This window comes from Macaca nemestrina, chromosome 11 (genome assembly GCF_043159975.1).
Source record: "Macaca nemestrina isolate mMacNem1 chromosome 11, mMacNem.hap1, whole genome shotgun sequence".
In the NCBI taxonomy this organism is placed as follows: domain Eukaryota; kingdom Metazoa; phylum Chordata; class Mammalia; order Primates; family Cercopithecidae; genus Macaca; species Macaca nemestrina.
In genome coordinates this window covers 54,313,340-54,329,390 of record NC_092135.1, presented here as the reverse complement: position 1 = coordinate 54,329,390, position 16,051 = coordinate 54,313,340, and the positions used below count along the sequence as shown (strand labels likewise).

The 16,051-nt window shown below is 38.9% G+C and overlaps 1 protein-coding gene across 6 annotated transcripts in view; it reads right to left on the bottom strand.

Moving 5' to 3' along the window:
- The window catches only part of LOC105493221 (glycerol-3-phosphate dehydrogenase 2), a 148,954-nt gene that overhangs the window by 102,613 nt on the left and 30,290 nt on the right, over window positions 1–16,051 (bottom strand). For 3 of the 6 annotated variants that reach the window (XM_011760744.2, XM_011760743.2, XM_011760747.3), the window contains exon 2: window positions 5,175–5,284. The exons of 1 other annotated variant lie outside the window; for it this stretch is intronic. In XM_011760744.2, the coding sequence (XP_011759046.1) occupies window positions 5,175–5,276 (102 nt within the window). In that variant the 5' untranslated portion in view covers window positions 5,277–5,284. Of the gene's footprint in view, window positions 1–5,174; window positions 5,285–7,428; window positions 7,764–7,815; window positions 7,901–16,051 lie in introns of those variants that run through there. 2 more of the 6 variants (XM_011760745.3, XM_011760746.3) reach the window with 2 other exon arrangements.

Sequence of the window (16,051 nt, the reverse complement as noted above, 5' to 3'; positions counted from 1 at the left end):
GCTTTGTAACACTATAGGCTGAATATGGTTAACAATAATTTAGTATATATTTTCAAAAAGCTAGAAGAGAGGATTTTTAATGTTCACAAGACAAAGAAATGATCAATGTTTGAGGTGATGGATATGCTAATTACCTTGATTTGATCGTTACACGTTGTATACATGCACAGAAATATCATTCTGCATTCCATAAATATGCACAATTATGTCAAATAAAATTAAGGGATAGATATGTAAATAAATAAAGGTAAGGAAACATACCCAAAAAAAGAAAAGTACAGCTAGGTGTTAGATGCAGGCAGTCTGCAGAGACTGCTCCAAAGATCACGCCCTTGGCCTTTTTGTTCTGTTGCTTATCAATGGCACACCAATCAATGAGAATTTCTCACTTCCCTGACTCTAAGCTCATTCCTCTCATTAAAAAGAGACCTTGAGAGGAATGATCTTCTTAGAATCAGGGTGCCTGTAATCCAGTTACTTGGGAGGCTGAGGTAGGAGAATCACTTGAACCCAGGAGGCAGAGGTTGCAATGAGCTGAGATCATGCCACTGCAGTTCAGCCTGGGCAACAAGAGTGAAACTCCATGTCAGGGGAAAAAAAAAAAAGAGAGAGAGAGAGAGATCTTGATTTCCATATTCTGAGGCCCACTCCTTGCCTATTTATGGTGCAGGGGGGAAAAATATTTTCACATCTGGGCTTTGAGAAAGCTCTCAGTGGTTCTCAAGTTTTGCCTCAGCTCACAAAGCCACCACACCTTCAGACCAGGTCATGGAAGGAAAAAACCTAGAATGTGTTATGTGAGCAAGACCACTCTTCCGACCTGAATAGATTTTTGTCATATCAACCACATCACTGGGGTTCAAGAAAAGCCCACATCATCACATAGATTTTTCCAGTTAGGACCTAGAAGGTATGAAATAAACATTAACTTTAAAAAAAAAAGTTTTAAACAGTGCTGCTGGACTATAATGAAGAAAGACTAGGGTAGCCCTGTGTGAAATATCTGCACTCCTTCCCACCCTATTCTTGTTTCACTCTCCCTGGCCACTCCCATCCCAAACTTCCCTTCTTCCTGAGGACTCCTCATGCAGCCCTGACTTTAATGCTGTCTACTTCTGTTGCTCAAGAAGGTTTACTTGTTCTAAAAGTATCCCATGACCCCTTTTCCTAATTTAAATTTTCCTCTTCATCTACTCCATTCTCCCATCAGCCTGAAATTAGAAAAAGGAGACTCCTCTATGAAGTGCTACTTCCTTTCACTAGACCTTAGACTAGATGACCTCCAAATTTCAACTAGAAGTTTATTATTAAACCAGCCTATACTAAATAGTGAATCACAATCAACTTGATCTAAAAAATCTCCACACCACCAGAGAGGTGTCTGCTTGCTCCATTCCCAGTGGGGTTGGGGTTGGTTTCTTTGAGTGGTGAAATGCTTATATTGCAGTACTAAGACTCTTGTTCCTTGGCATACGGGTGGTCTGGGGAGAAGAAAACTCAAGCTCCCTTTGTGGAAACTTTGTCACCTGCTTATGGGTGGAAATCAAGAAAAGGGGACAAGAAAATGAAGAGGAAGCCACCCTAAGACCACGCTAAAAGCCCTCAGATGCTTAACTGAGGAAGGCCTGGAATGTGGATGTTGTCTGTGGCCACAAACCTCCTTCCCTGGAGGTGGACACAAGCAAAAGAAGTCAGCCAACCTTCATCTCCTTTCCTCATCAACTTCCTTGTTGGAATTGAAGATTTAGGCTGCTCAGCTCCAAAAGAATAATAATAGTAATAATTGCCCTCTCCTTAGGCTATAATAACCCTCGCATTCTTCTATCTCTTCTAAATCTGACCTGTTTCCCTTAGAAAATAAAAATAATGAACCTCTAGAGTTCACTTGGCTCAACAGTGGGCACTATTCATCATTGATAAACATAAGTAATAGCAATGTTAATAATATGCTTGTATGGAAGAAAAGCCATACTATGCAGTAAATTGAGACAAAAGCATCATTGCTACCACCTCTAACCCCTAACCTGCTCCCAGAAACACCAGTCTCCACAGAGGCCTCTATTCTTCCACCTACAGTGGCTCTGATTCAAGCAACTGCATTCAAGGTAAGTGAAACCACATCTTATTCAATTTCAATCTGTCTTATGTTTAATTAATTTTTAAAGAATATACAATCGTTTTCTTTACAAATATAAGGTAATTTAACTATAGAATTGACCCAAAGGTTTTCAGGAGCTCACCTGGCACCTAAACACTCATAGCACTATCTCATCACCAAACATGTTTTAACAATGTACCAACTTTTATATTCAATCCATTTGTATTTAGAATATAGCCCTTGCTTGTATTTCAAGGAAGAAGCTTTGTCCTGGGAGTACCAAACGGGCACAAGCCAGGGGCCAGGAAGACAGAGCATGCAAGAACACAGCAAAATGTGCCAGAACCAAAGTCAATAGGCTGCTCTCTAGGACATCAGGAACTTGGGGTTTCCAAACTAACTTATTCTTAATAAAAGGCAGTTTATCAGTTGGAATCCTCTTAGAAAACTAGAAAAAATATAAACATACAGTAGGTAAATATACCTGTAACAAGCCAATACTTTAAGCATCACTCTGCAGAAAAATGGAGCATACCTAGTCACATTTAAGGCCCCAGCTTCTACAAACAAAAATGTAGCCAATTAATGTATCTCAAAGGGCAGATTTTTTCTGACTACTGAAGTCAGGAAAATCCCCCCCCAGAATGGCTCTGATTGGCAGATATTTTCTGAGAGAGGACAGCTGAGTTAATGGAGGCCTGTGGTCATTTTATGTCAATGGCTGGAATAGGTTGTTTCCTCTTCTCATTCTTGCTTTTATTTTTTATTTTTGCCAGTCCCTATGGCTACATCGCACCTGCTACCCACCAAATACATGCTAATGGCAGTATCTTAAAGGGACAGGAATCACCAGAAAAGAAATGCATATAGTTGGATTTCTTATGCAACTCAATGATTGCATATGCCTGTAGTAATTTTTTTCAACAGAACTTGTCAGGTTAAAATTATAAATGACTTCAAGCTGCTGGTATCCATTTCATTTGGCTATTAGGGTGGTCAGGATATCTAACTTAGGAAAGATAAAATGACAACATGTCCCAGGAATCAACAGGTCTTTATTTTGCCTTGATTTTACTGAATAAAATTCTCCTATAACTTGATGCTTGGGGCCAGAGTCTCTTCTGTTTATTCTATTTTTTAAGACCAATTATTAGAGAGAACTCAAACCAAAAAAAGGGATGAAACAGTGTTACCTAGGTACAAATTTAAGCTATAAACTCTGAAGTAAGACATGCTTACTGTGGTTAAAAGATATAAACCACATATAAATTTAGCAACAACTCATCATATTAGATAACGTGACCTTTGGCATTGGCATTTTTCGGTATCGTTTCAGATAGCACTGGTAAAGATGGCAGAAGTAATCTAATCCCTTAATGCCCATGTCACAAACAGAAGTGCGCTTCTGAAATAGCCTCAGCAGAAGCCACATCTTTTCACACCTGCTTTTAAGGAATCAAGGCAATCTTTTAAAAGAAATAGTACATTGAGCATGATCAGTGGATGAGGAAGAGTTTCAATACCAAGTCAGTGAATTAATAACACCATTGTATGTATCGAAACTCCACTATGCACCCAATAAATATGTATAATGATTATGTGTCAATTAAAAAAATAAAAACTGCAACATACATGCATTGAGAGTGATGTCCTCACAGTTCAGAATGCAAAAGAAAAACTAACACTAATCAAAAGACTATTACTAATCAAAAGACTATTCAATATCACCCATCTTTAGCAGGAATCACATAAAAATAGGCTTGTTGAGTTTTTTAATGATAAGCCAGCAAACTAATTCTTCTTAATATGTGTTTTTATTTATTTATTTTATTGATTGATTGAGACAGGGTCTCACTTTGTCACCCAGGCTTAAGTACAGTGACATGATCTCAGCTCACTACAGCCTCCACCTTCCAGGCTCAAGCAATCCTCCCACCGCAGCTTCTGGAGTAGCTGGGACTATAGGTGTACACCATCATGCCCGGCTAATTTTTGTATTTTTTTGTAGAGACAGGGTTTCACCATATTGTCCAGGCTGGTCTCAAACTTCTGGGCTCAAGGGATCTGCCTGCCCTGGCCTCCCAAAGTGCTGGGATTTCAGGTTTGCGCCAGTGAACCTGGCCACAGTATGTGTTTTTAAAGTGATCCTCATTCAGGATATGGGATTGCAAGCAATGCGCCTGGCTCTGCCACCTTGTAGCACAAAGAAACAGAAACAAGAAGTATAAGACAAACCATGGCTTAAAGGCAGCCACAAAAATGTATAAAATGAATCACTCAGTTACAAATTGTTTACCAAATTCCTTTACCTTCATCTTTGAGAAAGAAATGCACTACACAGCTAGTATCCCAAAATGTCCTAATGACATGGGAGAGGGGGAACAAGAGACTGATACTAACTACTAAGGTGGTTGCCAGCATTTCAAGCCTCAAAAAAGAACAAAGCCATTCAGCAAAATTATTTCCTGGCATCAATTTGAACTATGGGAAGTCACAGTTGTAAGGTAAAGGAAAAAAAAAAAAGAAAGAAAAGAAACTGAACACTTTATAATATTTGGAAACTTCTTACCAACCCTTATTTTCATGGCTTTCCTCCATTAAAATTTTTACCTAATACAAAGTAATACTTCATAAGTAACTAAACCTTGAAGAAATAAAACCAGGATTCAGTTGGGCCTTTTCTTTTCCATTTCCTTTCTGAGTTGCCTGCCTTCTAATAAGACAAAAACTTTTGGCAGGAACATAGAAGGTATCCAGACATTTCAATGAATTAGACAAGGAAAGTCTAAATGAAGAAACCCTGGCACTCATAAATGAAGCAGTCTTTTAAAAACCAAAGAGCCAAAACAGAGGCTAAATAATGCTTCCTGAAAAAGAAATTCACTTTTTAAAAAAGGAGATACACACAGTTCTCCAGGATCATTAAGGCACTGTTCTAAATTAGTATCTTTCAGATCAAACTGAGAAACTTCACAAGTATTTTCTAAACAAAACCATGAGTGCACACACTCCCCATAGACAGTTCTTTAGCAGATTTAAGTTGCATACTGTAATCAACACAAGTACAGTTACTTACTTGTTTCCTTCTGTAATGAGCAAACTGAGAAAGTCCTAAAACAGTCGCAAGAGCACCTCCTCCAACAAGAATGGTCCCTTTCACTGCCTTTTGAAATGCCATTTCTTAGCCTACAAAGAAAAAAAAAAACAAAAAGAAGTTAATTGGGATAGTTATCGCATAACCATCCCAATAAGAAAAAGACACTGTGTAGATTATGAAACCATGTTAAACTAGAAAAGAAAACATAAAATAAGGAAACTACTAACAAACCAATGTGCATACTGCAACTCAAAAGAAATAGCCAAAAAATTCTAGACAAGGGAACTGATTACATAAAAGTTACTTTCTGATCCAATAGGAATTAAAGAAAGAAAAGCAAATTAAGAGACAACTGAGGATATTTAAACAGTATAAAGTCAAGAGAACTGTGAAAAGAAGTGTCACTGGGTATTTGACAAAACTGCATGCTATACTTGTAAATTTGTTCAACACCTAATCCTCTCCTCAAGGAGAACCAGCAGAAAGAAGTCTTGGGTCACTCAACAGGACAATAAACATCAGCCTGCTTCAGGTTATTTGGCAAGTGTTTAATTCAAATTGTGGTACAACTCCCTCCCCAAGTTTCTCCCTTTCTAATGAAGTTTTCACTACAGCCAAAAGCCAGCACAGGTATATTTCTATCATTGAAAGAGTCAGCTGGGCATGGTGGCTCACGCTCATAATCCTAGCACTTTAGGAGGCCGTGGCGGTGGGCGCCTATAATCCCAGCTACTCAGGAGGCTGAGGCAGGAGAATGGTCTGAACCCAAGAGGCAGAGGTTGTAGTGAGCCGAGATCACGCCACTGCACTCCAGCCTGGGTGACAGAGCTAGACTGTCTCCAAAAAAAAAAAAAAAGGAAAAAAAAGAGTAGACTTTATAGATAAGAAGTCAGAGGTATTAACGCCTTAATGCTTTCACAAACTGACCAATTTAACCTGCTGTAATTCCTTTCATTGGGGGAACTTAACAACAAAAAGAAAAGTTTTCTCCTAGCCAGAGTTGCATGACACCAACATTTTAAGAGAAAACCCTCCAGATCAAGCACTCACTGTATATTTGTGCTCACTGTATTTGTATTTTTTTCTTTCTCGCATTTTGTAGAGACAGTGTCTGGCTCTGTCACCCAGGCCAGAGTGCAGTGGTTCAATCATAGCTAACTGTAAAATCAAACTCCTAGGCCAGTGATTCTCCCAAGTAGCTCATACTACCAAGTGCATGCCACCATGCATGGCTGATTTTTCCTTCTTTCTCTCCTTTCTTTCCTTTTCTTTCTTTCTTTCTCTTTCTCTCTCTCTTTCTTTCTTTTTCTTTTTTTTTCTGTAGAGACAAAGTCTTGTTATGTTGCCCAAGCTAGCCTCAAGCAATCTCCTACCTTGACTTCCCAAAGTGCTAGGATTACAAACATGAGCCACCCCACACTGGGCTCCACTAAATATTTCTCAAGTTCTGCGCTGTCTTAGCTCTTAACTTTCTTTCCTCTCACTTGTTTTCCACCACTGGACTGATAATGGAATTTTCTAAAGTTTTGTTGAGGACTTAAAAATTATTCTTTAACTTTTTCAGAAACTAAAAAGATTGCACAAAAATGAAAATTCCACCAAAAATCCTTTTGTCCGCTTTTACTGTTAAACATAAAAAGATAACCCTGTGTGATCAACTAAAAAAATTTCTAGAGTTGAGTAATTTGACCTGCCTAAGACTTTCCATTCACAAAAGCAGGGAAACAGGGAAGCCACTACCCTATTTCCTTGTAGGGGTGGAGCACTGGCCTGTCTGGACAACACACCTTACATTCCACTGATACCTCCCAACTCAAGAAGATAATTTATTATGAAGGTAGTTTTAACCTAGGATACTAAAAAAAGTATCTCAACAAAATTATGATACAGTTAAATATTTGGGTCCACACTGAATAAACTGTATCTATTATCATACTATCCTAAATAAAGAATTGCAATATAGTTGATAACTATGATTCTATAGAAAACTCATTTTAGGATACTATAAGTTATATACTGATATGTGGTGACATTTTTTAAATTTTTTTCTTCTGATCTCATTCTTCCTGACAAACTCCTAAATTCTAAAATTTGTCTTCTTAATTAAGATTCTTCCCAGGATTAGAGTCCAGGAGTTTGAGCTTGCAGTGAACTGCAATTGTGCCACTGCACTCCAGACTTGGGAGACAGAACTAGATCCTATCTCTAAAAAAAATCCTGTAAAGATTCTTACCAGGAAAATATTCACTAGGTATTTGTATACTCTGCTGCTGGAGGTCTCTTCTTTACTGTCCCTTTGCTGTATCAACCATCTTCTCTTTCCCAAATTATGCAGGACAGTTGGTGTATGCTGGTGAGAGGCCACCATTTATCATTCAGTCAACCCTAGGCAAAACCTTACATCCTAGGTTGCTGGGATAGTAAAAACCCTAACTTAGCAGATACCCAGTTGTCATAGCTCACTATCACCAATCAAGGTACTGCTGTAAATGTTCACATGGGTGCCTATCACACAACAATGGAAGCCCTAGCAGCCAGATAGCATGCTATCTCAAGGTTAACTGGGTTCCTCTGACAACTGGAGACACAGAATAAAGTCCTAGTTCTATTTACTATTTACCTTAAACAATGCACATGCCTGACTCATAGCAGCATGGTGGTCCCTAGGATATGAGTGTTGTGACTGATTGACTTATCACTGCTTCTGTCTTGTTGATAATGTCACTGCTGACCTCACAAAGGATACCACACATCAACATGGCCAACTGAGGGATGTTATATATAACACAGTCAATGAAAATGTTTCATTCTCAGACGTGTTCATTCAGCCAGTTAAGTTTGAAGCTAGTATTTCCAAATGAGTGGGTCCCTATGTTCCCTGCCTACCTGCTAGTATTGTTTTAATTTGATGTGTCAGAGACAAAAACTTACAAAGGAGGATATTTTCATGCATTTTCCCAATGAGCCACTAATACTATCAAAAAACTACATTCTCATATCATCTTGCAGAGTTAGCAATAATATCAACTATAATCAATAAAGAGTTTTCCTTTTTCAATAATTTCAAAAAGTAATGTATGCTTGGGGGCTCATTATTTCTAATGTGATCAAATACTTCTGTATGGTCATTTGGCTAACTCAAAAACAAAGGCAAGAATCAGTCAGTTTCACTTGACTTTCCTAAGATAATCATTATGATTGTTGTTATTATTATAAATGTTACAATAACAATCACTGCCATTTATTATTTACTAGGTAACAGGTACTGCGCTTTTAATTCTTTATACACATCAGCTCATTTCACCCTCACAACATCTAATTTCATAAAAGGGGCAGTGGTAGTTCAGAGGAAATCGGGGATTTCCCCAAAGTCACTGCCTAGTAAGTGAGAAAACAAGACTGAGTTTATGTTCTTGATCCCTGGGTGGTTCTGCCCTGCCTTTGGTCTCAAAAGGCAACTTCTCCCCAAAAGCTATACCATATTTTGTTGTCACTCCCAAAAGAAGGACCTATTCTCAAACAATCACCCAAATGTTCAGTCCCTTGGCATTTGGGTTAATCTCCAAGGCAATAAAGAAGTCTCTAGAAAAATATCTACTAGTAATCTTCTGCCAAGTAATGTAAGAACTTTGTTGTAGGGCCGGGCACATTGGCTCACGTCTGTAATCCCAGCACTTTGGGAGGCCGAGGTGGGTGGATCATTTGAGGTCAGGAGTTCAAGACCAGTCTGGCCAACATGCTGAAACCTTGCCTCTACTAAAAATACAAAAATTAGCCAGGCGGTTGAGGCACGCGCCTGTAATCCTAGCTACTCGGGAGCCTGAGGCAAGGGAATTCCTTGAGCCTGGGAGGCGGAGACTGCAGTGAGCCAAGATTGCACCACTGCACTCCAGTCTGGGCAACAGAGTAAGACCCTGTCTCAAAAAATAAAAAATTTAAAAAAGAACTTTAATGCTGAAAGAAGAAATTTAGAATGATATAAACCATATGCTGTGGACGACATGTACCCATTTACCATTGTAAGGAGAAACGTTTTCACAATGATTACAAACAAAACAAAAAAAGATTATTTCCTTCTAAGTAACAGTTTTACCAGAAAACTAGCAAAGAAGGGGACCAAAAATATACACAAATCTTTACTAACTTCTGCAATAAATGTTCAAGGAAACCAGAGGGGAAAAAATATTAAAAAATAGAATTAGCTTATTTGTCATAGCTTCAAATCCATGTTTTATAGCCTTTTAATTAAATCACATATATGCTGACTCAGGACTGGCTGCTGCATTGACACAGACCAGAGCTAGCGCTAATTCTTGCAAGGAGAACACCATTTGTTTAAGCAAAACCTAAACAAATGGTGCTCAACTAAATATATCTGTGAGATTATCAACTAACTGCCCACAAGGAATTAATAATCTATTTGTAGGACTAAATATCAAAGTGTGTCTTGTAACTCTGAACTCTGTCTTATAACTAGTTGTGCTATGCTGAGTGTTATAAATAGCCTGATTGAAAAAAAAAAAAGCAAGGTGCTGTATCATTTTAATGTTGCAAGAAACTGACTCTAAAAGAATTAAAGAAGGCTTCAGTGAATACAGGATTTTGGAGAAGGGTATTGAAGGGGAAAAAAAAGAATTTGGAGGGGAGTGAGTAGGGAACGTTATAGAGAAAGACAACTGGAGGAGAAAGGGGAGCATCATGGTACGTTCTAGGCGTACAAGTAGTTATCTCGTTTGGCTGGAGATGATGTGCAGCTAGAAATGGGGTTTAAAAAAAAGTCCAGGGGGCAAGAGAGAGGAAGACTGTGTACACATGAAGTAAGATATTTCTGGGATATCCTGTTGGCAATGGGGAGTAGAGGCTGTAGAGTAAGGAAGTAAGATGTTTTGTCTAATGCTCTGTAAAGACTACTCAAGTAGATTTTTGTGTTGAAGCTTAAGAAGACAGAGAGACCAATTAGAGGGCAATGAAATAGATCCCGTGTGAGAGGAGCGCCTGGTTTAAGGCAACATTAAAGAGTGCAAATCTAGAGGCGGATGTTTTGCAAAACTCTCTAAGGACTGCACTCAATTAGAGAGCATGACAAGACCTGACAACCAACTACAGGAGGCAGCAGGAACAGACTGAACACAGTAGGCGGTTTTAGTTCGGGCAGCTGGAAAATGGCCCCAACATTTCAATATTAAGATCAGAAAGAGAAGCAGGGTTAAGGAAGAAGAGAAGCTCAGCTTGCAACTAAGAAAATTTGAGATCTTGATGGAACATCTACTCACAGAAAACAGCAAACAGATGGATATTTGGGTCTAAAACTCCTAAGAGTAATAGGTACTTGGGAAACTTTTGCCTAAAACTGACAGATGTAATTGCTACACAATAAAATGTCTTACTGCTAGCAAACAAAAACTAAATTTGCCACTTCTCAAAGTTTGCTGACCCTTGTTTGTACCTGACTGCTGCAACTCATCTGGCTCAGCTGAATTCGTAGATGTCCTTGTAGGGCACCCATTATAGACAGTGACTTTTAACAAAGAACAACTCCTCACATCCTACTTCATGTAAATCCCTGAGTGCACCCACCACTTCTGCCTCCTCCCATTCATAGGCAAGGCAACTATGCATAAGCAAATTTATTCCAGAACCAGATCGCACTTCCTGGCCTCTGAAATCTCTAAAAAGTACTCACTCTCCTCCTCATCTTCCTGTCTTATCTTCTCTCTTCCAGCAGCCTTACTTATCAAAATATAAATTTAGCATAAGTAAGAATCATGCAAATAGGCTGGGCCAGTGGCTCATACCTGTAACCCCAGAAATTTGGGAGGCCAAGGCAGGAGGATTGTTTGATATCAGGAGTTCAAGACCAGCTTGGGCAACAAAGCAAGACTCCATCTCTATTTAAAAAATTAGCTGGGCATGGTGGCGCACACCTCTAGTTTCAGCTATTCAAGAGGCCAAAGTGGGAGGAATCATGTGTGCTCAGGAGGTCAAGCTTCAATGTGCCATGATCATACCACTGCACTCCAGCCTGGGTGACAGAGCAAAACCCTGTCTTCAAAAAAAAAAAAAAAAAAAAAATCAAATGTTGAAAAAAAGAATCCATGCAAATACATTTATCACTCCTCTGTGGAATAAGCCCTGGGTCCCTTTGTCAGAGGCGTGTGAACCAGAGGAACTCCATCTTGAATAGGAGCTGGGTAAAATAAGCCACCCCTTGTTTATCATATAATCAAGAAATAACCATAAAAATGGGCAACCAGCAGCCCTGTGTAGTCCTTCTTTTATTCCTTCACTTTCACTTTATAGACTCATCTTTAACTCTTTCTTGCATGAGATCCAAGAACCCCCACTCTAGGCATCTGGACGGGGACCCCTTTCCTGTAATACCTTTATATTTACAAAAACTCTCCTATCTTTGTGGTTTCTTATATAGAAACCTCAATTACCTTTCTAATCCCCATGCTCTACATTAGTTTAAGGAAAAAATGGGAACTTTTCAGGGTTTTCATTCTTATACCAGCATAGAAGTAAGCATATTTCTCTGTATCCCTTACAAGCATGACCAGTGGAGGGGCAGAGAGTACAGCTCAAACATCAATTACAGAAGAGTAATTTCAACAACAAGGCTTGGGGCATGTATTCTCCAGCAAGACATAAAGGCATCCCATACTGCATGCCCATGTTTATTGCAGCACTAGTCACAATAGCCAAGATTTTCAATCAGCCTAAGTGTCCATCAACAGACAAATGGATAACAAAAATGTGGTACATATACACAATGAAGTAGTATTCAGCCATAAAAAAGAATGAGATCAGGCCGGGCACAGTGGCTCACGCCTGTAATCCTAGCACTTTGGGATGCCACGGTGGGCAGATCATTTGAGGTCAGAAGTTCGAAACCAGCCTGGCCAACATGGTGAAACTCCATCTCTACTAAAAACACAAAAAAATTGGCCAGGCATGGTGGTGGGCGCCTGTAATCCCAGCTACTCAGGAGGCTGAGACAGGAGGAAAAATAACTTGAACCTGGGAGGCGGAGGTTGCAATGAGCTGAGATCACACCACTGCACTCCAGCCTGGGTGACAGAGCGAGACTCCGTCTCAAAAAAGAAAAGAATGAGATCATTTCATTTGCAACAACACGGGTAAAACTGGAGGACATCATGTTAAGTGAAATAAGTAAGGCACAGAAAGACAAATTTTGCATATTCTCACTCATTTGTGGGAGCCAAAAATAAAAACAAATGAACTCATGGAGACAAAGAGTCAGAGAGTAGAAGGATGGCTACCAAAGGTTGGAGATGGTAGTGAGGTTGGGGTGGGGATGGTTAATGAGTACAAAAATGTAGTTAGAATGAATAAGATCTAGTATTTGATAGAACAGGGTGACTGTAGTCAACAATAACTTATTGTACCTTTTAAAATAACTAAAAGAGTGTTTGTTGGAATGCTCGTAACACAAAGAAATAACATGCTTAAGGAGATGGATACCCCACTTACCCTGATATTACTGTTACACATTGCAAGCCTGTAGCAAATTATCTCATGTACCCAAAAATATGTATACATACTATGTACCCAGAAAAATTAAAAAGAAAAAAGAAATTAAAAATAAACAGAAGCGATCCATGCTCTTCCAATCACCTACACTGAGAAATCTAGATGTACAATGCATTTCAAACATTAAATAAAAACCCCAAGATGTAACCTAGAGGTAGCCCTTTAATCTACTCAGCCCTTTACCTAAGCCTTTTGTGGTCCAAAGGTAGCAAATGCTCCTTACACTTCATCTGTGCAGCCACCCGCTCCTGTAGCTGTGCATGCAAAACCCACTCCTTCAACTATTTTGAGTCGTGTCACACTGTCACACCCATGGAAGGCACAACTCAGAGGGTCAGACCTCACACTCGCATACGAATCCAGTGACTTATTGAAGAAAAGTGCATGAGTCTTACAAAATAAGCATACAGAACCTCATCAGAGAAGGTCCTAGCAAACGAGTCTGTAATCAGACAGCTTCACAGCAAGTCCATAGTAAAACAGAAGAAGGAGTGAGCTCAAAAGCATCTTGTCTCCCAGCAGCACCGTTTTAACTATAAAAGTCAAGATCTCTGGGTGGCTTGAACTAGATGTGTTTTAGCAAGCAAACCTTTTATTATTCCAATTAATGTGATAACAAATGTTTTGTACAATCCCCTTGAAGGAGGTATCTCATAGTTCAGACACACCGAGTAACAATCAAAGCACACCATGTACTACCCTTTCCCCAAGGTTTACTTTACCGTGGGGATCATGACTAGTACTCTGCCTGCAAATGCATTCCCCCCAGCCAAGCAGAGAAGGACTTACACACATATATCTTACACGTGTGATTCCTACAGAAACACACAGAGAGCCCTCGAGTGTACTTTTTGAAAGCTGTCAGACCTAAATGAACAAAATAGGCAAACAGAAGAGTCACATAGCCTGTTCTCTGGAAATAGAGAGGAGGTGTAGTCTGTAAACTGAAAGTGAATTCTCCTTTTTTGTTGTTGTTTTTAAAAAGGATTTAGGCCAAGACGGGACAGGAAATTGACCCAAGGGTTCTTCACAAAAGACAATCCCTATGGAAAGAAGTGAATGTATCAAGTCCTAAGAAAACAAAAGACACTTTTATCCTTCCTTCACCTTCTTTAGCCTTTCCTCTATTATATCAAAAGCAAAAACACACAAACACAACAATAACAACCTATAGTTGTAAAGAATATATACACTAAACAGAATATCAAATAACAAACAAAAGGGCTTTTCCGAAGTCACTGAGAAAACCATTATCCTGATAATGCAAGATAAATCAAAGAACCAAATAAAAGTCAACAGAAGTGTGTGAAACATGATCCTCAGGTTCTAAATACACAAAATTTTGGACTGTGGCGGAAGAAGCTAAAGCAACACACTCACACATTCCTGGGAAGGCATCCAGACTCTAGCTCTGTCCCTGACTTCCACACCTATCAAAAGGCCAGTCTGCTTCCAAGAAGGGCAGGTTCTTTCACTTCCAATACATTTATTTCCCCAGGCAATTACTGCCAGAAGGGCCCACCCCAAGAGAAAGTAAACAATTTGAACAGAGGAAGAGTATTTCCATAAAGAAGAATGAGGGAAAAAAAAAAATCAGGAAACGAAGAGAAAGTGAAAGAAAATAAACACTATATTTATACCAATTCACATAGTTGAAAGCTAGAAAATTATTTGTCTCCCTGGGTCACCTTTATGTCAGTTATATCATTTTAGAAGCAAACCCACAGCTATGGATGACTGAGAAAGAGGTTGGCCCAGGACCACTTCTCAGCCTCAAAGGAGGGCAGGAGCCTGGAAGCTTGACAGGAGAAGTTGGCTAAGAGACGGGTTGAGCTGGTTTCAGGGGCAGAGTTCAAAAAATGCAAGTAAAAGGTACAAAAGAAGGAGAAAATAAGGTCAATAACTATTTAAAGTGAGCCAGTTAAAAGTCACTGTTTATAAAAAATTTATCTCAAATATTATTACATGAGGATTTCTGATGTGTGATGGGGGGGTTAAGTTTAATATATAATGTCATAACTGTTAATCGAGCATTTATTTCACAAAGTCGCCTAAAACAAAAAAGGATTGAAAGGGAGGGAGCCTTAGAGGAACACATGGATATATGTTTGCACTCTAGTAGTGATGTATTATTTAAGACCCAATTTTTTACAAAATATACGCCATTTCCAAGGCAACTGCCATATAATATGCTTTCTAACATTTCTAAAATGCACACGGGAACTACAGTCACAAATTTGACCCTTTTTCTTTATTTCATGAGGTTCACTATAGAATTACAAGAAATCAATGAAGCTCATTATATGCATTAAATGCAAATAATCACAGCTTAATCCATAATAGAATACTTTCTATTATGTTTGCTTTCCATACAATTGCTATAAAAGTCATAAAGAACTATAGTTAGTGCATCCAAGTGAATTTGTATTCCATTTTAAATTCATTTTAAAATCAGTTAATATATATTCTGTATCACTCTAGATATATTCACGGATTTGTGTTTAAAGTTGTACAATCCCATCTTTAATATTCCATTAAAATATATTTCTGCCTTCTTTGCCTACCATATGCATAATTGAGGGTAACCCTAGGAGCCCCAAAATAAAATGTTCCTCCCAAGTGAAAACTTGAAGCATTCCTTCACAAAAATGCCAATCCCTTATAAAAACACAAGTCAGGTTAAAGAACTGAGTAGATACCATGCCTAGTATGGAATTAAACAAACTTGCATTTATATATCAACTAACAAGAAATGGTTGACTTAGCATGAAAAAGAGATAGCACAACAGGGGAAAAAAACTTTAAATCTGCCTTGAGGAGGCAGGAATGTTATCAATGAAACACATGCACTGATAACATTCAAAAGAAGTTCATTAGTCAAACAGACCATACTAGTCCTGTGCTTCTTTCAGTCTTTCTGCCCCTTTACTAACCCTTTATTGGGTTAAGATAATGGTTGACATTCCTTTGGCAGCATAAATGCTCTTTTACATTTTACATGCTGTTATAGAATCTACTTCAGTAATCAAAACAAGAAAAAGGCCTGGAGTGGTGGGTGGCTAACATCTATAATCTCAGACTTTGAGAAACCCAGGCAGGAGGATCCCTTGAGGCCAGGAGTTCAAGACCAGCCTGGGAAGCGAGACCCTGTCTCTACAAAAAAGTATTTTTAATTAGCTGGGCATGAGGGCGCATGCCTGTAGTACCAGTTACTCAGGAGACTGAAGTGGGAGGATTGTTTGAACCCAGGAATTCAAGGCTGCAGTGAGCTGTGAGGGCACCACTGCACTCCAGCACAGGTA